Genomic DNA, 26,178 nt, shown 5'->3' on the forward strand with positions numbered 1-26,178 from the left:
GACAATAGTAAATAATAGTAGAATAATAATAGAAAATAATAGTATCGGTAGGCGAATATCTACGAATGATTAACAAATAATTTAGTACCGAATTTAATAATAAACCGAATGCATAACAGGGGCACTTTAAAATTATAATAAACATAAAAGAACTGATGATGTCACTGGAATTTAGCAATGGCTCTTGTTTGTCATATGATTCCCAGAGTATGACGTAGCATGAGTCGCCATTAGACTTGCTCAGCCACAGGAGCTCGAAATAGGCGGAAATATTATTTTGTTTTTTGCTTTTTTTGCTTATTTGTGGGAATTGTACCCTGTCATTTGTAGGTCGTCATATAAATATAGAAATCTAATGTAACCCAGCGAAAGACGGGCATTTGGCTGACTTTCTTTGCTAAGTTAAAGAAAGATTTCTTCACATTCGCCATGGCGGCTGGCGGCACTAACGTTAACAGAACATTTTCTTTCAAGGTTGTTTTGTTAGGGGAAGGCTGTGTGGGTAAAACATCCTTGGTTCTGCGCTACTGCGAAAACAAATTCAACGACAAACACATCACCACCCTACAGGTAACGCTAGCTAACTTGTTTAGCATTAACAGTTTGTGTCTTGCGTCGCAGTTTTCAGACAAGCGAAACGTCTGAAAGCGCATAGTGTCGTTATAGAGAGTTATAGAGAGTATGTCAAAACTCCTGTGTTACAACATGCGCTTACAGACGTGTCTGTTGTTATGTAGCTAGCCTAGCCTGGTCAGTGTGTACGACGAAAACTAATGACAGCCCGTATGGATATTGTCTTCAGTATGTAAATCTGCAAGTGTGCTTATCGTCAGATACACGATGAAAAGAGAGGGTTTTACTATATATACACACTGATCAGCCACGACATTAAAACCACCTCCTTGTTTCTACACTCACTGTCCATTTTATCAGCTCCACTTACCATATAGAAGCACTTTGTAGTTCTACAATTACTGACTGTAGTCCATCTATTTCTCTACCTTTTTAGCCCCCACAGGACCACCACAGAGTAGGTATTATTTAGGTGGTGGATGATTCTCAGCACTGCAGTGACAATGACATGGTGGTGGTGTGTTAGTGTGTGTTGTGCTGGTATGAGTGGATCAGACAGTTTTTAAATACCGTGTCCACTCACAGTCCACTCTATTACACACTCCTACCACCTTGTAGATGTAAAAGTCAGAGACGATCGCTCATCTATTGCTGCTGTTTGAGTTGGTCAACTTCTAAACCTTCATCAGTGGTCACAGGACGCTGCCCACGGGGTGCTTTTGGCTGGTGGACTATTCTCAGTCCAGCAGGGACAGTGAGGTGTTTAAAAACTCCATCAGCGCTGTTGTGTCTGATCCACTCATACCAGCACAACACACACTAACACACCACCACCATGTCATTGTCACTGCAGTGCTGAGAATGATCCACCACCCAAATAATACCTATTCTGTGGGGGTCCTGGCCATTGAAGAACAGCATAAAAGGGGGCTAACAAAGTATGTAGAGAAATAGATGGACTACAGTCAGTAATTGTACTACAACTACAAAGTGCTTCTATATGGTAAGTGGAGCTGATAAAAAACAGCAAGTGTAGAAATAAGGAGGGGGTTTTAATGTTATGGTTAATCGGTGTAGATTAACTTTTTAGTCCCTGGTTGAAGAAAAAAAACTAACTTTGGGTTAAAAGTCTCTGTTGTCATCTTAGACAAGTGGATGTCCATCAGGCATGATAGAGAAAGTCTGACAGCCATCTGTACTTGTTTTTCATCATATTGAAATGTGAAAATCATCTATCACATGCTGCACCGCTCAAGGCTAGCGTAAGGGACAACAGGAAGACACAAGGATGTCCAAACACTGTCCTACTTGCTTTTAACACATCCATTTTCTTAGAGTGGCATCTCTGTCAACAGACATGTCATATTTCTGAAGCATGTGACTCAGTGTTGTGTTGCCATAACTGGCACTCTAGCATTTAATGAGGGCAAGTTAAATGATTAAAAAATGATTGCATGACTTGTGGGATTCATATCTGCTTTCAGATTCATGAATGAAACCTTTTAATACATCAATCTTGTCCCTGTCAGCATCAGCATTTGAAACCGTGTCTTTCATGTACTTGCCTTCATTGTCAAGCAGAAGAGTTAGTTGTCCAATAGCTACCATGAGCTCATCTTTGCATTCACCTATAGTCAAATTCTCTTGTGGGAACCTGAGGGAGGTGAAGTGCAAAATGTTTTCAGTGTCAATCATGTTGGATAGAAAACAGTAAAACGCTCTGGGCGGGTATGTTTTAGGTCACTCATCACTTGTAGCCACAAGTCTCTTGGAGTCTCTTGCCTCCATGCAAGACCGTCTGATATTGTGAAATTTCTGTAGTTTGACCAAGGCAGTGCTGTTCTTATTACATATCTTCTTTAGTTCTGTTCTTTTTGCACCTCCCTTCTGTAAATAGAAGCTTAGCAACTTTACAATGGAGTGAGAAAATGTTTTGCAGTTTGGAATGTGATAAGCTGACTAATCACAATTCTCACGAATGTGAGCAGTACACAGAATATGCACATAAGAACCCCCAATCCCAACCATCTAATGCATTTTGGGAACAACCCCGTTGTAAACGCCAGCATTAATTGCAGCGCCGTCTGTGCACACCCAACCCAATTTTGTCTTCCATTTATCCCCTAAACCATAAGCATGGAAGAGTTGCAGAAGCCCCTTCACTATTTCCTGTACTGTTCGGTTCACACCCGGTTTTTTGTTTATTTTTATTTTCGAATTTTTTATTATTTTGGGGTTGAACCAGAGTCACAAAATTCGAGTCCGAGTCAAGTGACGAGTCTTTAGGGTAGAGTCTGAGTCAAGTCACGAGTCAATATAATATACACAAAATAAATATTGGAAATGTAGCATAGAAATAAACAAATAATATGTAAGTTCAGATAAAAAACAACAGACTGTATTTTGCCGTTTTACTTAGTGCCTTTACTTTCCTAGGTACCAGTTAAAAGCTTAAACTGACATTTTGTTTTCATTGCAAAACAAAAGCGCGATAAATCAGGCACAGCGACCAAAATCCAAAACACAGAAAAAATTTCATAACCACTGCTTACCTTAGCTTATGTTCTTCCAGATGCTATTAAATTTATAACCGTGTGTTGTCCCATTAGAAATATAATCAGTTAAAATTAAAATCAGAAGGTCTGATTGGTTTAGAAAGTGGTTCTTCCAACCATCAGCGCCAATTCTGTGGGAGCGTTTCATTCACACCAGCTGTTCCAGTGAAGTGCACTACGTAGGGTATTCCACCATTTTAAGTGAGAATCTAATCCAAAGAGGGAGTAGGGAGCGACGCTTCATCACCATGCCGGAAGCAGGCTGGAACATTTACCCATTGCGTGCGTTGCGGGTTAAAACGGCTGGGGCGTTATCAGAGAGCAGAAAATGACACGATCAGAATAATGTTGGATTATTTATATATATAAAATTGTCACACGTCAACTAATGTTAACACATGCTGCTGACTTTCGTTGTCTACAAGTCATTTTTTGCGTTGCGAGTCACGAGTCGAGTCTGAGTCATTTTAAATGAATCCGAGTCGAGTCTGAAGTCGCTGTGTGTGCGACTTGCCGAGTCCCCATCTCTGGTTTGAACTGATTCTGAAGGTAGTGCCCAGGTGGTGCAGCGGGATATTCTGCTAGCACACCAGTGCCGAGATTCTAAACACCTCAGTTTGAATCTCGTCTTTGCTACCGGTCGGCTGGGTGCCATCTAGCGGGCCCAGTTGGCAGTTCCTGCATCAGACAGAAATTGCCCACCATGTCTGCTGGTTGGGAAAATGACCTGACTAAGTGGGTGGGGTCTTCAAACGCTGTGCAAGAACACTCGTTTGCAGACTGATGCACCTGTGCAGAAAGTGGATGAGCACCATGTGGAAATCCACTGAAAGCATGGGCGTAAACGAGGGGGTCCGCAAGGACTGCGCACACGTCGGAGGGGGCATGAGCAGGCAAATATAACCTCCTCGAACACAGTCGGGATCCCCAGCAGTGACAGACAAATTGACTACGCTTAATCAAGAGAAAAAGGGAGAAAATGCATAAATAAATAGAAAAAAACAGCTAAGGTAAACTCTCAGTTGTAAGACACAGACACAATGTACACTATTTATTGCTTCATGTTTGTTGTCTTCTGGTCCATCAAAGAGCACACCCCAAAATTTGTCTGCCTGCAGTTTTTCACACAGTTATGTACTGATTGCCTGTGTGATGCTCTGAATGATGCAGGCCTCCCTTCTTGTGAATCATATGCACTTCTGACATTTACTACAAGTCTTCTGAAAAGCACAATGTCCTCCTTTTATGATCACATGGGATGTGCATGTTTTGCTTTGTGAAAGGCCAACAGGAAAATATTACACAGTGCTTGACACTGTTCTTTATTCAGTTGGTGCTGCCACTTGTCAATAGGGTGACTGAAATTCTGTTCAAGTCTGTGCCTGTTATCTAGGGTGACCATATTTTTTTTTTTCTTTTTTTTTTTTCTTTTTTTTTTTTTTTTTAAAAGAGGACACTTGGCAGGATGGCAGCATGGGCCAGATGGACACCTGCACTGGGTGGAAGTTTTTGTGGTGGGGGGGTTTAAATATATGACATGCATCAATAACCATTCAACTATGTTACTGAACTTAAATAAATAGACAGCTTTTTTTAACAAGACAACTAACAAATGCCTTTATGGTCAGATAATCTTTCAATTCAGCGTTTAGCCCTAAACAATAAAAATAACAAATAAAATAGTTTATCAATATTTCGACAGAATTTGGTGCTATCACAGCATTGACAATAACCTCTATCTTAGTACGCGCATTTGGAAATGTTTCAGAAAAAGACTTTTTTAACAAGGTTGACATGCAGTCCATTCATCTATGTATAACTGTTGTGATGCCTCAAGGTGTGATGCAAAAACTCCCTCTGCAGCAGTAACATCTTCTGTGCTACCTGGTCTTTACCTGATGAACTCACTCTCCTTAATTAAGAAAACACAAAGTAAATGTATCAAATGTGTGTTGGCCTTTATCAGGCAGTTAATGACTTTTGACCTACACACACTGAAAAGCTTAATTCGGGTGCAATTGTTTTAGGGCCATGGTTGGAGATTTACTAAGAATTGTATTTTTATGTTCGTCATGTCACCAACCCTGCAATTAGTTACCTTTAAATCAACAAACTAATTAAAAAAATCTGTTTCTTCATGTTACCTCATAAGTAGTTCTGGAATTTGCTAGATACTTCTGTAAATGTTGTAATGTTGTGGGTTGTGGGTTTTCCACACTGTAAGATATCTTGGGAAGCTTGGGGTGTATGGCATCATGGACTCTAGGAGTTGTAACCATTAGTCTATCTTACATGGAGCTAAACTGGATTGTTGTTAGACATTCCAGCAGTACATTAATCTAAAACACACACACACACACACACACACTAAATGGATCCTTGTTTATTTATTTAATAAGCATGTCAACGTTGGTGTAGTTTGCTTGTTTTATGTTTAAAAGTTTAAAAGATGCTAGGGTGAAGTTCACACTTTAATTAAATTTTATTATCCTTTTACTATCCTTCAGGAATATCACCTTCGCAGTGTCTGCATTCACGTGATATGCGGCTTAAATTTTTTTTTGTGTTGGCTGTACCATTGTTTAATGTGGAGAGATGTGGTGCTGCTTACCTTGTTACTGTGCCACTTTGAGCATCATGCATTGCATAGCTTTGCCACATTATAGTCCAATCTGATTACATTTTGACCCAGTGTGTCATTGATCTTTTCAACTTGCTGCAAATTGTTTAAATGACTTAATCAAAAGTAAAGCACGGACAGAGAGAAACTGGTTCTCACTGGTTTCCGAAACCACAACAAAAAATACAGGAAAAATACAGCATGGCGACCACTGAGCTTGGAAATAGGGCAACTAGGTTTGCATTTTAGATAGCAATCCTATGTTTACTAATCCTGAAATCACTTGTTGTGGCTTTAAAGCTTTTTTAAAGATTTAATAAACCCATTAATTGAATCAATAAAGTTTCATTAACCCGCTTCCTTTTCAATCTTCCCTCGTCTTCACATAACTACTATTGCATAGTTTTCTTGTTTTAAACTAAAGTACATTACATACTAAATTGCATGTAAATAAACTGTCAATATTGTCAGTCAATAGTGGCACAACCAACAGAAAGTGGTTTTGCTCCGTACCTTGTGAAAGGCACAATATAGCTAGGGCGGGATGGCCGGACTATGTGAGTGGGGTCTTCAAACGCTGTGTAAGTACCCTGATTAGCAGATAGAGAGGAGCCTGTGCAGAATGCATGGGTGAAAAAGGGTTCCACTAAGGGCTGTGCACGGGTCGGAGGAGGTGTGAGCAGCAATATACGCACCTCGACTGCAATCAGGGAGAATATTCATAGGCAATATATATCATAAAATATATCATATTTGTTATATAATCTAAATATTACTATTTGTGTTTGTTTTCAGGCCTCATTTCTTACAAAGAAGCTCAACATCACAGGCAAGAGAGTAAATCTAGCTATTTGGGTAAGTCTTCCCTTATGTGATCACTATCAATTACCAGTTAACGTGTTGCATCATAAGTAGGGCTGGGCAATATGGATCAAAAATAATATCTCGATATATTTTAGCTGAACGGCGATATACGATATATATCTCGATATTTTTTCATCCCATAAGGTAATAACAAAAAGACACTTCTGAGACAAAGCTACATGTTCCAAATGTTATACAGGCACTTTTATTAACATTCAGCTGTAGATGAACATGAGATTCCTCAAAAATAAACTATTGGCATATATTAAATCAGGGGTCACCAACCTGTTTGAAACAGAGGGCTGCTTTAAGGGTGCTGAGTAAGCCAAAGGGCTACTTGTAGGATACAAACTTCCTGAATAACAAAGTTGCATGGTTTACCTTTAATGATAATATTATGATTAATAATAATAAATATTCATATATGTGAAGAGACTGTCTGATCACATGTTAATTATTTCTTGCAATAATTATTAACAATGATTTACCATGGCAGGAAACACAGACATATTTAAACATGTATCATTATTTATTTCTGTTCATCTCAATCAGTTTCAATATTTGAAAGTCAGAGTGATCACATCAAAATCATTAACAGTCCCATCTTCAAATGATGTCCCGTTTGTACTGATCCCGTTTGTACTGATCACTACTTTTGTTTTAGAACAAATCATGAACTCTGTCCCATGTTTTAAAAGCTACGATTTAAATGAACGTTTCTGTGACACGTACTGAAGCCTCTCTCCACATTGTGCCGCTCTCTGCCGTCGTCCCGCGAATGAAACACTTTTCCTCCCAATCATTGTGAAAATATTAAGTTCTCTTTTGCTTTTCTTATGTGTTTTTTCATTATTATTTTTTCGGGGTAAAACCCGCATCTCGCTCCCCATGGTAGCTGCGCTCGCTCGCTCGTTCGTCTCAGCGTTCTGCGCCCGATATAAAACTCCGCACCCAGACCAGATCAAAGCTCATATAAACAGTTTTGTTCTTGAAATGTTATATTCAGTATTGTCATTTTCAAACCTACATCAATGCAAGTGTTATTGATTCAAAGAGATCAACAACAAAAATATCATTTTTAGACGGAGCTCTGTAGTCACTAGAGCTGTTTAGAACATGCCCTGCGGGGGACTCACGTGGTGGGGGCGGGGCGAGTTGTGTTCAGTGAGGGAGAGGGGCGGGGCAGGTGAACATGTGCAGAGACAAACTGGGAGAAGAGAAAGACGAACTGTCGGATCTAACTGGAACGCAACATCTATATCGATATACGCGATATTGTCTTATCTTATATCGCGTATGAAAATATATCGATATATTATAAAATCTCGATATATCGCCCAGCCCTAATCATAAGATTATGCTAATTAAGTGTATTTTCCCACATTCTTTAGCACTGTTATTAAAGTAAGGATAGCTTGTGTAACAAATCTGATATAGTAGATAAAGCCACATACATGGTTATTTTTTAATAACAATGCTGTTTCTAATGCTGTGATTCTTTCGGTTTCGGTTCGCAGTGTATTATTAAAGTTGATTTACTATTGCATGGTATCGTTACATTATTAGTTCATGTGTTATGTGTTGTGCTTTTACTGGCCATTGCTTGGAACAAGTGCTTGTTCAGGTGACCACTCCGGTCTCGATCCTCCTTCAGTATGGCCAGTTGCGTGAACAAAAAATAATTCCTGTTAATGTGAAATGAATGCAACACTGTTTAAAAAGTTTTCTAACACAGAACATGCTGCGTTGATTGGTCTTGAACGTTCTTCCCACGACATCCTGTGCTGGAGGGGCATGTGATGGTCTGTGCCTCTCCTCTGTCAGAGCGGGGGTGGTGCTTGCGACAGGGGAATTGGAATCGGGAATTAAAAACAACTGCATTGGGAGAGAAGGGGAGAAAAAAAACATAAAAGAAAAGTTTTAGGAAGCATTGTGTCCTGAGCTCTACAGAAATATTACTCACTATAAATAATGAGTAACTAACACTGGGAGCAAGAAAGGAGTTTACACTGCTAAGGGCATCAGTCCATTGCTGGGCACAACAATCTTATTTATTCACTGATTCGTTAACACCTTAGGGCTGCAGTCCTCAACCTTTTTATCTCTAAGAGCCCCCTGTGTTTATAATTAAATATTCTTGTACCCCCTCAACATGGGTTATGCTGATATTCTTATTCTTTCAGCAAGGAAACCAAAAGGTATTTGTTAATAAGACTTCGGCTAAGTATTTTACATACATTGTACACCTACAATAGCCTGCGAATGGAGGAAAAAGTCTAAAAATGCTGCATTTATAGGGCTATAATTTAGTTATAATGATTATTTTGTAAATGCAAGGACAGATCTTGGATAGGGCAAGCCAGTGGTGATTCTCTACGGTCAGTCGTGCCCAGTATTAAGTTTTGATGGCTGTCATTGCTGAAAAACCTGCTTCACACGGATACAAGTCACAGACAGCCATATTACCCTGCAGGAACTAGACAACATAGAAAACCAATTAACCCCCCACCTCAATCCATTTAATCCTCATGGGACACAACATGCTCTGGAGAAGACAAATCAGAAAGGTAAAACTATAGACTATTCATTAGTGCAAGAGACCAATGTCTATTAAACAATGGAAACCAGTGCCTACCTACACCCATGACACATCCCCGGTTGAGAACCACCTATTGCCAATTTCTTTTTGAAGTCATTAGTTAGTGGTTAACCAGTAATCTACAAGCTTGAAGCATCCAATCAAACTATATAACACGTCACAGTTTCTTATCAAAAGTCACACATGCTTTGTTGGATTAAAAAAGTGTAACAGTGAATGTGGCATTAATGTGGAAGAGTAAGATGAACATAAAAACAGACCCACCATACAGTGTCAGTTATTTAAATGCATAAAATGTTATATTAGAAACTTTAAATGCGGCTGTACACAGATCTGGCTCATGCCCACAGAGGTTAAAAGTAAGTTTTAAATCAGCTCTTACACTGTTCAGACTGTACACAAGCTTTCAGTTAAAATCAAGCATCAGCTGTTGGTAATAAATTTAAATTACTTTTCCAACAAACAACAAGGATCAAACAGATACTTCTTTGTTAATCATAAACAATCCAAACACTGGCATATTTTGGGAGGAAACCAAAGAACTTGAAGGAAACCCATTGAGAGAACATTAAATTCCACAGACAGTGACCAGAGGCAGAGTCTGAACCCAGGTTTCCCGAACCAGTGCTGAACAAAGAGCTGACAATACATAGTCAGACACTAGAAAAGCATCTATCAGTAATGATTTACTGTGTATACAGATAGTTAGAGCCACACTGTAATCACTCACAAAACACAGTAATGATTATCTCAACCCAAATATGATTTATAAAATTGTAATGGTGGCCTACACAAAGCTGCAACTATCAACTTGGTGTCTGCGAGCCAGCACTAAGATACAGTATTTGTAAGGAAAATAAATGTGGATGATATTAAAGACCAACTCCAAGCTATATTCTTCCTACTGGAGTGCTATGGAAAACTTTTCCCCCTTCCCACACACTATTTTTACTCATTTGCACATTTCAGATGTCACATTTACATCTTCCAAATAATATTAATAATAGATAGACAACACGAATAACTCAAGCTGCAGCTTTCAAATGATCATTCTGTTTATTGAAGATAAACACCCACATGAGTAACTTGTTGTGCCACACAATTCAGCTACATTGAAGGGTTTTTTTGAGAATAACCTGCCTTTTAGGGTCTTGTCAAAGCATCTTAATGAAATTCAAGTCAGCCACTCTAAACACTTAACTTTGTTTCTTTTGTGCCATTCAGAGGCCGGCTTGTGGCTAGTAAAATTGAATCTAATTTTTTATTGAAATTAGTTAAATCAGTAGCTAAGAGGGAAATTACATTTACACAGCACTGTACAGTGTGTACTGACAGATTGCACAGTGCACAGATTAGCACACATTGTTTACACTATTCTGCAACCCTTTCTAAATAAAAAGCAGCTTTTTAATTTTTCATAAAAAAAAAGACAAATATGCTTATAAAAATACACTATATTGCCAAATGTATTCACTCACCCATCCAAATCATTAAATTCAGGTGTTCCAATCACTTCCATGGCCACAAGTGTATAAAACCAAGCACCTAGACATGCAGACTGCCTCTACAAACATTTGTGAAAGAATGGGTTGCTCTCAGGAGCTCAGTGAATTTCAGTGTGGTACCGTGATAGGATGCCACCTGTGCAACAAGTCCAGTCGTGAAATTTCCTCACTACTAAATATTTCAGTCAACTGTCAGTGATATTATAACAAAGTGGAAGTGATTGGGAACAACAGCAACTCAGCCACGAAGTGCAGGCATCAGAACCTGACATCAAAACAGTAGAACAATATTGTTTGATCTAATACTTCAGTTTTGTCCAACATCTTGTGGACAGTCAGACATTTTATCCTCTAAAGACGTGACACCAGAATGCACTGTAGAATAATCTACCCTGCAATGTTACAGAAGTTGGACCTGCGGGTAATGTCCTGGTACCAGATACTACAGGACTCGTTTACATTTTTTGCTGAAAAAGTGGCCTCTTAACTTTATGTAGTAACATTAGGGCAGGGTTTTTCAAACCTTGGGGTTGCGAGCTGAAAAAAAAAACAGGTTGCAGAGAAAAATAATAATAATGAAATTGTATGCAAATGCCCCCTGTGGAGACTTTATGTTACATCTTGTAAACCACAGCGAGAGAAAGATGCATTGCTTGTGTTGCCTTGGTCGTGTAAAAAGTCATGGACAAAATGTGGGTCGCTTGAAAAAAACCTTGCATTTTTCTTTGTCCTGATAAGATTGATTGATGAAAATAAATGATATAATGAATAGTATTTTACAGTAGAAGGTTTTCTGGCATGTCACATTTATTTAACCCCTACATGATATTGCTGTTCTGTGGAGTGATTAATTCAAACAGAACCAGCTTGGTCATATAGATTGGTGGTTTGGCGTAAGAAAGGCAATGTTAATTACCAGAAGAACTGAAGAACTGAACCTTAATGTTAGTTTGGCGTTCCAGCAAGATCACAGGCACACTTCCAAATCAGTCAAAGCTTGGTTAATTAATCTGTCCTGAAATAACCTGGAGTGGTCTTTTCAGTCCATAGATTCAAATATGATGAAAATTTAAAGAAAGCAATTAAGAAAGTTATCAAACCTCAATGAGAATAATGGATGAAGATTCTAGTAGAGAGGAGTAAGAAGCTTGTTAGCACTTAGAAGTAACTTGCTTATTATGATAACCAAGGCAAAAGAATGATTAACCTCATGTACTGAGGCAAGGGTCGAACATAAGTGCATGTGAACATTTGTCAACAGAAGTAGATTTTTTTTTTTTTTCCTAAAAACCACACCACTCCAGTATATTTTAGGACAGATTTATTAACCAAGTTACACTGCTTTGGAAGTGTGCTTGAGATCACCGTCTTGCTGGAAAGCCCAACTATCACCAAGGCCTAACATTTCTTAAAACGAAAAACATTCATAATTCAGTATTTAACCATTTTTGATGATTTCTTAATTATTAAACAATTTTCAGCAGCTGAGAGGGTCATTAAGGCTACTTTGAACAATCAGCAAAAAACATACATTTCCAAACCAATAAGATTAAGTCATTCAGTACCTCTAGAAAATCCTTATACCCAATTAAAATCCTGTCTTTGCATTTGACTACAATTTTACAAGCTTTTCCCAAGACTGACTTTTATGGTAGGGTGGCAAGAAGGTCACTGTATCAATCATGATGTGTCATATTGAGCAATGAATCACAGCTTACCTGGAAATTGCAAGCATTACCAGTTTTCTTTTTAACAATCAGTACCAGTCTGTGTATGAATTAGCACTAGTTGCAGTTATATTGGCTGCTATAAGATCTTGCTCACACACCACTAAATATTGATGTAGTGCATTTATAACATGAACAACTCTTAGTTTAAACCTCTTGTCTGAGAATTGTAATTAAATGATTTTCTTTAAATCGGTTGTCATAAACCAGGGAGGGAGCCCTCCAGTCCTGGTCGTTTAGTGCCCTCCATAAACACTAAACAGACCACCAGATCTAGCTTTTATGATGTCAATATGATCTATTGCTTTTATGAAACATCTATAACTTGACTGCAAGCCTTAAGGTGCATTTCATTAATATCCACATGCTTACAGCATGCTTATAATGAAACCACACCGACTTGGCACCTGTGCTGAACAGAAACTCAAATGTGTCCATAAATTGAGTACTATGATTGTTTTTTTAATTTTCTTGATTTTTTTTATTTTAAAACCATCAATTTGGCTACAAGAACATGAATTGAAGTTGTCGTACTGGCAACTTTTACTTAAATTCTATTATATTGAATTGATGGAATGTTGATAATTAGTGTCACATCTTTCAGAACAAATGGACCAAAGATTTATTTTAGGTTTTAATGAAAGGCAAACAAGTATGCTGATTTGAAAAAAAAAAAAAGAATCATTCTGGATAAGCTGTGGGTGGGAGTTTGTACCCATTCAAATGAAAAAGCACTTATTAGGCACTTTTGCTGGAAGAGAAGCAATTGACGTAGCAACTTATCTCAAAGGTGTTTAGTTGGGTTGAGGTTAGGGCTCTGTGTAGGCCACTGGTGTTCATTCATATTAAACCCTGTTTTTATAAACCTTGCTTTTTGCACATGTAGGACACTATGCTGAAACAGTAAAGGTCCTTTCCAAAGCTACAAAGTTGGAAACATGTTTTTTCAAAGAAGATATACTTTATTTGTCATATATACATATACAGATGTACAGTACAATGAAATTCTTTCTTTGCATATCCCAGCTTGTTTGGAGGCTCGGGTCAGAGCGCAGGGTCAGCCAATGTACAGCGCCCCTGGAGCAGACAGGGTTAAGGGCCTTGCTCAAGGACCCAACAGTGACTGCGTAGCTGAGCCTGGATTTGAACCGCCAATCTTCCGGTTGATAGCCCAAAGCTCTACCCACTAGGCTACCACTGTCTCAATGAAGCCAAGCTAATTCTATGCAGGCATAGTCTACAGCTGGTAATGGACTTTGCTGAAATATTACACTTTTAGTAAAACTGTTCATTTTTGTGATGTTTGCAGGACACAGCTGGGCAGGAACGCTTTCACGCTCTTGGCCCTATCTACTACAGAGACTCTAATGGAGCTATTTTAGTGTATGATATCACAGATGAAGACTCTTTTCAAAAGGTGAGTTGCTTTTTAATGTTTGTACTGAGTAATACTGAAGTTATTAGAGTTTGTAGATCTATTTGTTGTATAAAATATATTTTAACATAACTGTGTATGAGGACACATCACTCATGAGCTTCAACCCCCCTTTTGAAGCCCTCAAGTAACTCATCTTGTATCTTTATTTTGTTATGCTGAATTTGACTTTCTCTTTTTTATTATTTTATTATTCTGTTCTCTTTTTATCTCTGGTGAGAATAAGTTAGTTAATATGTTTCTATACAAGCATGTTTTTGGGTGGGTTTCATGTACACATAAAGTTTAAGAGATCAAATCAAAATCAAATCACTTTATCATGTCACATTAACACAGGTGTGAAAGATGAGTGAAAATCTTGTGCATAGTCCCTCACAGTTATAATGCACATTAAATAAAAAAAATACACACATTAACTTACATTAACTAGCACCGTCTGTTTGATATACACCGATTAGCCATAACATTAAAACCACCTCCTTGTTTCTACACTCACTGTCCATTTTATCAGCTCCACTTACCATATAGAAGCACTTAAGTTCTACAATTACTGACTGTAGTCCATATGTTTCTCTGCATGCTTTGGTAGCCCCCTTTCATGCTATTCTTTAATGGTCGGGACCCCCACAGGACCACCACAGAGCAGGTATTATTTAGGTGGAGGATCATTCTCAGCACTGCAGTGACACTGACATGGTGGTGATGTTAGTGTGTGTTGTGCTGGTATGAGTGGATCAGACACAGCAGCGCTGCTGAAGTTTTTAAATACCGTGTCCACTCACTGTCCACTCTATTAGACACTCCTACCAAGCTGGTCCACCTCGTAGATGTAAAGTCAGAGACAATTGCTCATCTGTTGCTGCTGTTTGAGTTGGTCATCTTCTAGACCTTTATCAGTGGTCACAGAATGCTGTTGGCTAATTTTTTTTACTTTGGTGGACTATCAGTCCAGCAGGGACAGTGAGGTGTTTTAAAAACTCAATCAACATTGCTCTCTTATCCACTCATACCAGCACAACACACACTAACTAAGTGTCACTGCAGTGCTGAGAATGATCTACCACCCAAATAATACCTACTCTGTAGTAGTCCTGTGGGGGTCCTGACCATTGAAGAACAGCATGAAAGGGGGCTAACAAAGCATGCAAAGAAACAGATGGACTACAGTCAGTATTTGTAGAACTACAAAGTGTTTCTATATGGTAAGTGGAGCTGATAAAATAGACAGTGAGTGTAGCAACAAGGAGGTGGTTTTAATGTTATGGCTGATCAGTGTATACAGGTTATTGTTTAAAAACTATTAATGTACAGATATACAAAAATTATGAAATGGGAATGAGTAATAAATAAATATATAAGATTTGTAATAATTATTAAAAAGTCCAGATGTGCAGGTGCAGATGTGAGTATGCCACACACACCGGAAGCATTTAAATTAGCCCTTATGATGAGTTTTTAAAACAGATTTTTAAATGTGTACTGCAAACACAGACAGCAAAATTAACAGTTAAAGTGTCAAATTTTGGATACAAATCTTGCCTGGCCACGTGTATGCTATTTATCTGAAAAGCCACCAACAGAAGGAAAGCATAAGGATGACCTGTGCTTTTGTTAGAGTAAGTCATCATTTAAACTACTGATTAATTACTTATAATAAACACGCAAAACACATACATATCCATTTCTGTCAATCACCTACAGTAATTCAGAAAGCTACCATACAGAGAATGGACTGGGTTGTATGTATGTAAATTAAAGTTCCATGTAAGCATGAAATCTTACATAATTAAATCTTTCCCGAAAATTATGGATTTACAGAAGTACCAGAGCATTTTGAGGAGGAATGATGTGTCTTCTTATTGACCCTCTGTGTTAATTGGACTTTCCAGCAAGATGGTGATCCCAAGCCTTCTCAGCCTCCAGATCTTAATCCTATATAAAATATTTGGTGGGGTTTTAAGAAAGCAGTTACAGCACTAAAGCAATTAAACTTCAATGAGCTGGAAGCCATTGCACGAAATGGGTGAAGATTCCAGAATAGAGGTATCAGATGCTTGTTAGCACAAAATCGCTAAATAGAAGTTATCAAAACAAAGAGGTGGTTTTTTTTATTTATTTTTTTTTTTTATTTTACCCCTTTTTCTCCCCTTTTAGCTCATCCAATTGTTCAATTAGCATCACGCTTCCTCTCTATCTATGCCGAACCCTGCCCCGACGGAGGTGATTGAAGCTAACCCATATCCCCTCCGAAACACGAGCAGCAGCCAGATGCATCTTTGCCACCCACACATTGACGAGTTTGGCGCCACCCAGCGTTGCATGCGGAGAGACACACCCTAAGGGCACCCTCTCTCATCTCTGTGCAAGCGCCTCCAATCAGCCGGCAGAGAACGTAATCGCATTCTGACAGAGAGAGACCCACAACCGGAGTTCTTTGTCCCACCCCCCATATGAGCAACCGGCCAATCGTTGCTCATATAGCCACTCAGCTTCGAACCGGTAAAGCAAGGCTGGATTCGATACCACGCTCTCAGAATCCAGCCCTGGTTGCAGCGTGTCTCTTTTTACCGCTGCGCCACCTGAGCACAAAGAGGTGTTTTAAGTACTGAGGCTGGGAGTTAAACATTAGTGCACACAGATATTTGTCAAGAGAACTCGCTCATTTAAACTCAAAACTCAAAAAGCAACTTGTGTTACTAAAAGTGCTTGTATCCATCAAATTGTTTACTAAGACGTCTTGTATATTTTCTTTTCATTCTATACACATTACCATAAAACCTTGTAAGTTAACGGGGGTTTGCAGTACATCATTTTAAGTCAAACCAGTTTTTGTTTGCTTGTTTGCTTTGGCAACAGCAAATTTACTATCTTACAACCCTGATTATGATAAGGCATGAAAATAAGCGAATGTATACAGTGCTCTTTCTTCTTCTTTCGGCGGTTCTCTTATAGTTCGCCACCACAAATCATTCTTAGTTAACGGAGGTTTGCAGTACATCATTTAACCAGTTTTTGTTTGCTTGTTTGCTTTGGCAACAGCAAATTTACTATTTTAACCATTTGCTAATTTCAACCAGTGTTTATCCATTTTTAATTTTTTCTTCATCTTTTCTGTTTTCCAGGTGAAAAACTGGGTAAAAGAATTAAGGAAAATGCTGGGGAACGAAATATGCTTATGTATAGTAGGTAAGTCCTTATAGAGGTAGTTTCTCCATCAAAACAAGAATTTATAGCTTTATTTACCTAATTAAATGTAAGATTGTAATTTTAATACATTATTAAAATGATTCTTTTGGATGTCATTGGTGCTTAATTTAGTCTCTTAAGAGAGGTTTTGTAGGTTTTTCAAGTTTGGAAACAGATTCAAAGGGCTTGCACTGCAGGCAATTATAAGTCTATTTAAGACATTATTTGAAATGCAAATTAAAGTCTAAGTGTGCATTCACTTGCTCACCGCAAGCCTCAGGGCAGACTGCCACTTTGCTTAGCTCTTGGCTTGAGCTGTGTGGTAAATTATAATCAGAGTGTGAATATGAGACGAATCTGCGTTTGTGTGGAATAACTGTCAGATTCACTCTGAAAGCTCCACATACATCTATGTTTAGCTGTATTTTCCTCACTGTTTCACATTTACACTTTTGTTATAGCTCGGGGTTCTGGGAAAATGCAAGAATCGGCTTCTCCAGGAGTCTAAAACGCTTATTATTAAAAAAAAAAAAAAAAAAAAAAAAAAGGCTTAAGGTTGTTTACTGTACTAAAAAAATGACACAGGAACACTAAACCTCTCTTAATTATTACTGCTCATAAGTTCTCTTTACTAATGGAATCCTTGTTTGTTGTTTTAATACAATAAGTCACATTAAGTTTTGTTCATGTTAAGCGTTGTTCATACTGCCTGAGTCTCTTTTATTGAGTCATATCAAACAGCTCTCCTCATTGTATGCACTTTAAAAATGTCAGCTACAAACTGGGTCAAAGTTTAATCAGATGAACTTTGAGCGCCTCGGCAAGCACTACAATTGTGAGCCCAGCGCGGCAAAAGTGCAGCTTAGAGAAGTGCAGCAGCAAGCTAAGCAGCACCGCCATACTCCATAGGAAACAACGGCATCACCAGCGCAAAAACGTTTTTTTTTTTTGCTTCTCATGTACAGTGTATCACAAAAGTGAGTACACCCCTCACATTTCTGCAGATATTTAAGTATATCTTTTCATGGGACAACACTGACAAAATGACACTTTGACACAATGAAAAGTAGTCTGTGTGCAGCTTATATAACAGTGTAAATTTATTCTTCCCTCAAAATAACTCAATATACAGCCATTAATGTCTAAACCACCGGCAACAAAAGTGAGTACACCCCTAAGTGAAAGTTCCTGAAGTGTCAATATTTTGTGTGGCCACCATTATTTCCCAGAACTGCCTTAACTCTCCTGGGCATAGAGTTTACCAGAGCTTCACAGGTTGCCACTGGAATGCTTTTCCATGACGACATCACAGAGCTGGCGGATATTCGAGACTTTGCGCTCCTCCACCTTCCGCTTGAGGATGCCCCAAAGATGTTCTATTGGGTTTAGGTCTGGAGACATGCTTGGCCAGTCCATCACCTTTACCCTCAGCCTCTTCAATAAAGCAGTGGTCATCTTAGAGGTGTGTTTGGGGTCATTATCATGCTGGAACACTGCCCTGCGACCCAGTTTCCGGAGGGAGGGGATCATGCTCTGCTTCAGTATTTCACAGTACATATTGGAGTTCATGTGTCCCTCAATGAAATGTAACTCCCCAACACCTGCTGCACTCATGCAGCCCCAGACCATGGCATTCCCACCACCATGCTTGACTGTAGGCATGACACACTTATCTTTGTACTCCTCACCTGATTGCCGCCACACATGCTTGAGACCATCTGAACCAAACAAATTAATCTTGGTCTCATCAGACCATAGGACATGGTTCCAGTAATCCATGTCCTTTGTTGACATGTCTTCAGCAAACTGTTTGTGGGCTTTCTTGTGTAGAGACTTCAGAAGAGGCTTCCTTCTGGGGTGACAGCCATGCAGACCAATTTGATGTAGTGTGCGGCGTATGGTCTGAGCACTGACAGGCTGACCCCCCACCTTTTCAATCTCTGCAGCAATGCTGACAGCACTCCTGCGCCTATCTTTCAAAGACAGCAGTTGGATGTGACGCTGAGCACGTGCACTCAGCTTCTTTGGACGACCAACGCGAGGTCTGTTCTGAGTGGACCCTGCTCTTTAAAAATGCTGGATGATCTTGGCCACTGTGCTGCAGCTCAGTTTCAGGGTGTTGGCAATCTTCTTGTAGCCTTGGCCATCTTCATGTAGCGCAACAATTTGTCTTTTAAGATCCTCAGAGAGTTCTTTGCCATGAGGTGCCATGTTGGAACTTTCAGTGACCAGTATGAGAGAGTGTGAGAGCTGTACTACTAAATTGAACACACCTGCTCCCTATGCACACCTGAGACCTAGTAACACTAACAAATCACATGACATTTTGGAGGGAAAATGACAAGCAGTGCTCAATTTGGACATTTAGGGGTGTAGTCTCTTAGGGGTGTACTCACTTTTGTTGCCGGTGGTTTAGACATTAATGGCTGTATATTGAGTTATTTTGAGGGAAGAATAAATTTACACTGTTATATAAGCTGCACACAGACTACTTTTCATTGTGTCAAAGTGTCATTTTGTCAGTGTTGTCCCATGAAAAGTTATACTTAAATATCTGCAGAAATGTGAGGGGTGTACTCACTTTTGTGATACACTGTAAATGCGCCCAGAGGCTCACCCAAGCTGCCTTTGCTGAGTGAATGCTGCAGCTCACATAAGCTGGCTGGTTACATATCCAGAGTTTGTGATGTGGGAGGTTGTAACAGTTCAAATAAGGTGACAGCATTCCAGTCTTATATATAATTAAGCGTATTAACATAATGTCATTCATTTTTGCTCCACAAATTCTATTAATGCACATGCTACATTTGTTTGCAATTAGTGATTATCTGCTTATAGAATCGCAATATTAGGCAAGGCTAGATGAGAACCTGGGCAGTGGTAGCTCTCTGATTAAGGTACTGGAGCCCCACTGCCAATTTGCTTCTGTTGCGTCCCTGAGCAAGGTCGAGGTTCAGCGATGGTTAGCATCCTCTCTGTGTTGTGTTACTGCACTAAGCCCGACTGTGATTCCAGCAAAAACCAGACATGCCGCAACCCTGATTATGATAAGGCATGAAAATAAGCGAATGTATACAGTGCTCTTTCTTCTTCTTTCGGCGGTTCTCTTATAGTTCGCCACCACAAATCATTCTTTCCATCTCGCCCTGTCATGAGCATCTTCCGCTGTCACCCCAACCACCTGCATATCCTCCTTCACCGCATCCTTTAATCTCCTCTTTCGCCTTCCTCTCCTCCTCCTGACTGGCAGCTCTATTCTCAGCACCCTTCTTCTGATATAACTCTCATCCCTCCTCTGCACATGCCCAAACCATCTCAGTCTTTCCTCCCTAATTTTGCCTCTAAAACATCCTACCTGTGCTGTCCCTCTAATAAACTCGTTCCTAATATTGTCCATCCTTGTCAATCTCAATGAGAAACACAGTCACCTCTATCTCCCTCTCCTTTCTTTTCATCAGTGGGACTGTCCTAAAAATTTAACTTAATTTGTGGTGGTTAAATTTGATAATTGTATTGTGACTTTTGGAAGATTTTTGTATTTAATGTTGCTTATATTTATCATATTAGTTATATTCACCATAACAGCTTTAGGATTATCTTATGAACTTATTAACGTAACTCTTAAATATTTACTTTGATCTACTGTTAAATGCTATACATTATGACACAAGGTTCTCATATTTGTTATTCCAGGAAATAAAACAGATCTGGAAAAAGAGAGACATGTTTCATTGGAAGAAGCTGAAGCGTATGTATTTTATTTTATTTTATGTGTTATTTACTTATTTACTGACAAGCAAGGTGGAATAATGCAAATGTTTAACTGCTTATTCATGCTGAAAGATACAGCTTAAGTCATTTTGCCCCTCATTTTCCCCAACACATATCTACCCCTTACAGCCAGATGAACTGTATAACATCTGTTAATACTAGACGGTGTGTCTGGTTATATGTCTGTGCATACATCTGTTTATATTACGTAGAGTACTTGCATTCTAAAGCACTGAGTTTTCTGATAGGCTAATACAGCCAGGTCACAGAGCACAGGACAATCTCAGGTCCTTCAAGCTGGATTGTTCTACATCTGTTTCATCGGTAAATGATGCACATGTGCCCCAACGTCCATTCAATTTAGGAGCAAACAGTATTCGCCAGACCAGTCAACCTTCTCCTATTATTCTGATGCCATTTACGCACATTGTAGGTGCTTTTAACAGTCAACAAAAATTTACATGGGCACTTTAACTGGCCTCATGTTATGCAGCTCAATATACAGAAGAGTTTGATGCACTGTGTAATGTGACACCTCATCACCAGTATTAAATTATCTGCAATTTGAGCCACAGTAGCTCTTCTGTTGGTCCGTAGCAAATGTTATAGCCTTCATGTCCTCCTGGCTGCACAACAACAACAACATATCTGCACTCTGTGGCTTGTCATCACTGTCAGTGGGAACTCCGAATGGCTGCTTTGTGAGCACCACATCTGGCAATGACAATTTAGCTGTCTGTGTTTGTGTGACTCCATCCAAATTCAGCTGTGCAGACATCCAAGAAGACTTGCAGTGCAACATTATTTTGTTTTATGACTATGCTTAATATGTACTATACTAAAATACACAGATCAGCCATAACATTAAAACCACCTCCTGGTTTCTACACCCACTGTCCATTTTATCAGCTCCACTTACCATATAGAAGCACTTAGTAGTTTTACAATTATTGACTGTAGTCTATTTATTTCTCTACATACTTTTTTAGCCGCTTTCATTATGTTTTTCAATGGTCAGGACCCCCAAAACACCACCAGCGTTAGTGTGTGTTGTGCTGGTATGAGTGGGTCAGACACAGTAGCGCTGCTGGAGTTTTTAAATACCGTGTCCACTCACTGTCCACTCTGTTAGACACTCCTACCTAGTTGGTCCACCTTGCATATGTAAAGTCAGAGACGATCGCTCATCTATTGCTGCTGTTTGAGTCGGTCATCATCTAGACCTTCATCAGTGGTCACAGGACACTGCCCATCAGGCTCTGTTGGCTGGATATATTTTTGGTTGGTGGACTATTCTCAGTCCAGCAGTGACAGTGAGGTGTTAGTGACAGAGAAGTGGAGCTGATAAAATGGACAGTGAGTGTAGAAACAAGGAGGTGGTTTTAATGTTATGGCTGATCGGTGTATGTACTTTGTTAAGTTTGTGAACAACTATTAAAATTATACCTCTTAACAATATTTTCACTTTCACCTTTTGCAGATATGCTGAGTCAGTTGGGGCAAAACACTATCACACGTCAGCTAAGTTAAATAAAGGAATTGAAGAACTGTTCCTTGACCTGTGTAAAAGTGAGTGTTTGCATAGTTCATTGCTTATTTTCTTTTTTTTGTAATTACAACCCCAATTGCATAAAAACAGAAATAGTGGTTTGTGTATTGTATTTTAGTGTTTTTTTTGTGCCATTTTCACCTAGTTTTCAACCATTTTGATTAGTTAAAATTAGTCTACTTGTTTTCAATTAAATATAGGATTTGCACATTTCTGTCATCTTTTATTTGAATTTTTCCTACTGCCAAAATTGTATTATTATTATTGTTATGTTTTATTTCACACTATTTTCTAAGATGTGCGAGAAACTGTCATATTTTCCTGACAATCCAATCATTAGTTGACAGTTACCCATTAAATGGTCGTCAATAAAATATTAAACACATTACAAGTCAGCAAGGCTTTAGTTAAGGGTTTATTTAAAAGTAATGCAGAAAATAGTTACATGAATTTAAATTCTATGATCAAACCTGGACAGCAAGGTGGCTCAGTGGGTAGCACCGTCACCTTACAGCTAGAAGGTCTTGGGTTCGATCCCCAGGTGGAGCAATCCAGGTCTTTTCTGTGTGGAGTTTGCAAGTTCTCTCCGTGTCTGCGTTGGTTTCCTCCCACAGTCCAAAGGCATGCAAGTGAGATGAATTGGAGATACAAAATTGTCCATCACTGTGTTTGACATTGAACTTGAGCTGATGAATCGGGTGTAAAGATTATCATGAATATAACCAAAGTGTATAAAACATGTTGTAAATCCTAATGAAATAAAATATTAAATGAGGAAATCCAGTTTGGTGTTCAAAATGTATTTTTAAACAAAGATGGTTAAACTCAGTGCATTTAGTGGTTTACTGATTTCAGTGCATGATTACTTGGATTCTACTGGAAGTGGATGCATCTGACAGCATGTGTGCATAAATCAATGAACTTACTTATGTGAGCTATAAGTGTCATATTCTGCTGAGTCAGATTTTGTGTGTGATACCTGCTTCTCTGCTGAGAATTAGAGTATTGAATATTAGCTGTTGAAAGTGAATTTGAATGTTATTTTTACAGACAATATCGACCACCTTATTTGTCATTTATGGGTTTAATGTTACCATCAGTGTGACTGACAGTTTGTTTTGCTCTGCTGTGTTGTGTAGGAATGATGGAGACAGCACAAGAGGAGGAGAGATTAAAGGGGAATGGGGCGAGCCACGCAGGCTCAGGAAGAAGAGGTGTTCAGATCGTTGATGATGAACCACAAGCAGCCACTGCTGCAGGAGGATGCTGTTCATCAGCCTAGGACATTTGTTTCTTCTTCAGCTTTTTCTCTGTTCTTCAGTCTCTTTCTCTTTGTTTGTTTAAAATTGCTGCTTTTTATTCATCAGTGCTCCCTGGCTCTGTAAAGTTGTTCACTTTAGCAGGTGTGTTTATTAGTCATCCATTTACCTGTTGACTACAAAGCTAGAATGTTGCCTAGATAGACATGTAGGATTTGTCTGTTCTTTTAACAGCCTGATGCCATGAGCTGTCTCCCCATTCTTTCTCGAAATGCTTAAAACCACACTGTCCATACCAACTTATCTTAAGTTGTTTGTTGAGTTGATTTATGCAAAAATAATCATTTTCTTTTAATTAAAATCTAAAAGAAGAAATAATCCATTATTTAATAACTTAAACGTGCACACTGAAATCAAAAGTCCACTGTACATGTGATCATTAGTGAGTTTCTGTCTTTCTGTGCCATTCCTCCTAAAGCATTGCTGATCAGAAGTTTTATTAAACTTGCTTTATACTTGTGTTTTGGACTTAATTTTGGAATCTAAATATATTATGTCCTTTTATAACATTTTGAGAATCCATACATCTAGCCACTAAAAGTATTCACTTCTATTAAGTTGACAAGTAGTAAATATTATGAAGAAATCCTGCTTAAATATGTAAGCCCTTACATATAGTAATGGGTGTTTTGCTCTTGATACTGTTTGGTTTCTTTTGACACTGGGTGGATCTCATGTTTTGTGTTTCTTCATAGTTGCCAAATCTTTAATAGTTTGGTGCAAAATGATCCTGAATAAGCCAACAGCACTTCTGATATTTTTTTACATTTATTTTAACAGTATATCCATGTTGTCTCTTTCACATTCAGTTGCTGGTTAATAACCCTGGTAAAGATAACGGTTCTTTAAAATTGTTATTAAAAATTGTCACATTTAGCCCAAATGATGATTGTCTTTGTTAATATATTTAGAACTTTTGTTCAAAATACCTAAGCAGTCTATACACCCCCTTGCAAAAATTATGGAATCCACAGATTTGAAGGAGGTTTTTCGTATTATTGAAAATAAACAATTGAAAAACAGTATTCTATGCTTTTTTTTTTTTTTAAAGCAGTCACATCAAGCTGTTTCCAACTTTCTTGAATCCAGCTTCACCAATTAGCATTGCAGACTGGATCCTTGTTATAGACATTTGTTTTTATTTACCATGAATTCCATAGATATGTACTGGTTTGCTGGCCATACCACTGAGTTGATATGCCTTTCTTGAAAAACTGCTTTATCAACATCCTGATAAATCCTTTCACCAAACCTATTAAGAAAAGTGTCAGGTTTTACTGTACAAATGTCCACTGGCTGTTGAGGTAATGATTGGCAATATTTCTGGACCTTTACCTGACATGCAATCCCATGTTATAATTGAGAGGGAAATTTGATTGTTTTCTTTAAGCAGTTATCTATGTGTTTCATTAAAAGTTCTAGCATCTTCTCCTTGACCAGTGCAAATCCATGTTTCATCACTAAATACCATTTTCATCCAATCCACATTAATTCATTCTCCTTAGCCACTGCAACCTTGTTTTATGTTTATATTAAAGTACTGGTTTTTATTTGGCTTTTCTGTTTGTAATTTCACATTTCAGCCAATTTCTTACAGTTTTGTTACAAATGTTTCTGCACATTTGTTTTTAATTTATTTTATTGTGCATTTTCATTTTTCAACGCATATATTGTTTTTTCCAGTCGTTTTGACATCTTTCTTGTTATAACCACGTTTTCCTTTTATAACCTTTCCATTTTGTTTAAATTTGCACCAAATTTATGTTTTGCCACACTTTGTGTTTGATTTCTTTATTGGAGGAGTTTTATAATCCTTTCCATTTATCCATTGAGTCTCTTGTTTGAAAAAATGGTTTTCTTTACTTTTCAACTGCAGGCTAATGTTTACTTTCAGACTTGTGGGTGTATATGATTTAAAAATACAAATAACAAGGTGATTCCACATTTTTTGCTTTAACATTGAGTGATTTAATATTTTTTCTCTTATCTAATCTGGACTGATTACACAAAAAATGTCCTGTGTTCTAACTAATTCATTTATATAGGTGAAAGTGCACTTTTGGAACCGTATTATTTAATATTTAACTGCTTATGTCATTGCTTTGTAATAGAACAATTATAAAAAAAATAGTACCTAGGTATGAAATATTTGTCTTTATTTTGAAAAATATTTAAAATGCTGTTTGAAGGTAAGTATGCACTCTTTCTGACTATTATTGCTGCTGCATGATTGTGTAATTCTAACTTTGTTGCACTATTTTTTGTTCAAATACAGAAGATAAAACTTTTGTTTCACTGGAACCTTTCAAGCTTGAATGCATTTTTACTTTTTTTAAATGTTAAAACATGTTTTTTTATTTTTTTTTATGAAAAGTGTTTTATGAAAGCTGCTTTGTTCACCTGGCTTGTTATTTAAATTAACATTTACACATTTAGCAGCCCCTTTTTCAAAGCAGTGTACAACTGTGACCAGGT

General features: G+C 38.2%; 1 protein-coding gene across 1 annotated transcript; it reads left to right on the forward strand.

The window, feature by feature from the left end:
* The first annotated feature begins 216 nt into the window (after nt 1–216).
* Nucleotides 217–25,849, forward strand: rab21 (RAB21, member RAS oncogene family). The gene is made up of 7 exons (XM_062994663.1): nt 217–570; nt 6,544–6,603; nt 13,753–13,860; nt 17,001–17,064; nt 20,758–20,812; nt 22,316–22,404; nt 23,524–25,849. The coding sequence occupies exons 1-7, from the start codon at nt 430–432 to the stop codon at nt 23,664–23,666; spliced, it is 660 nt and encodes a 219-aa protein (XP_062850733.1). The 5' UTR covers nt 217–429; the 3' UTR covers nt 23,667–25,849.
* The last annotated feature ends 329 nt before the right edge of the window (nt 25,850–26,178 follow it).

The sequence above is a fragment of the Trichomycterus rosablanca genome, chromosome 1, assembly GCF_030014385.1.
Source record: "Trichomycterus rosablanca isolate fTriRos1 chromosome 1, fTriRos1.hap1, whole genome shotgun sequence".
In the NCBI taxonomy this organism is placed as follows: Eukaryota; Metazoa; Chordata; class Actinopteri; order Siluriformes; family Trichomycteridae; genus Trichomycterus; species Trichomycterus rosablanca.

Excerpts from the sequence above, each read along its gene's own strand:
- rab21 (XM_062994663.1), top strand. The coding sequence starts at position 430 with ATGGCGGCTGGCGGCACTAACGTTAACAGAACATTTTCTTTCAAGGTT. Across the intron at positions 6,604-13,752 it reads GAGTAAATCTAGCTATTTGG|GACACAGCTGGGCAGGAACG; the intron begins GTAAGTCTTCCC and ends TGATGTTTGCAG. Across the intron at positions 13,861-17,000 it reads ATGAAGACTCTTTTCAAAAG|GTGAAAAACTGGGTAAAAGA; the intron begins GTGAGTTGCTTT and ends TCTGTTTTCCAG.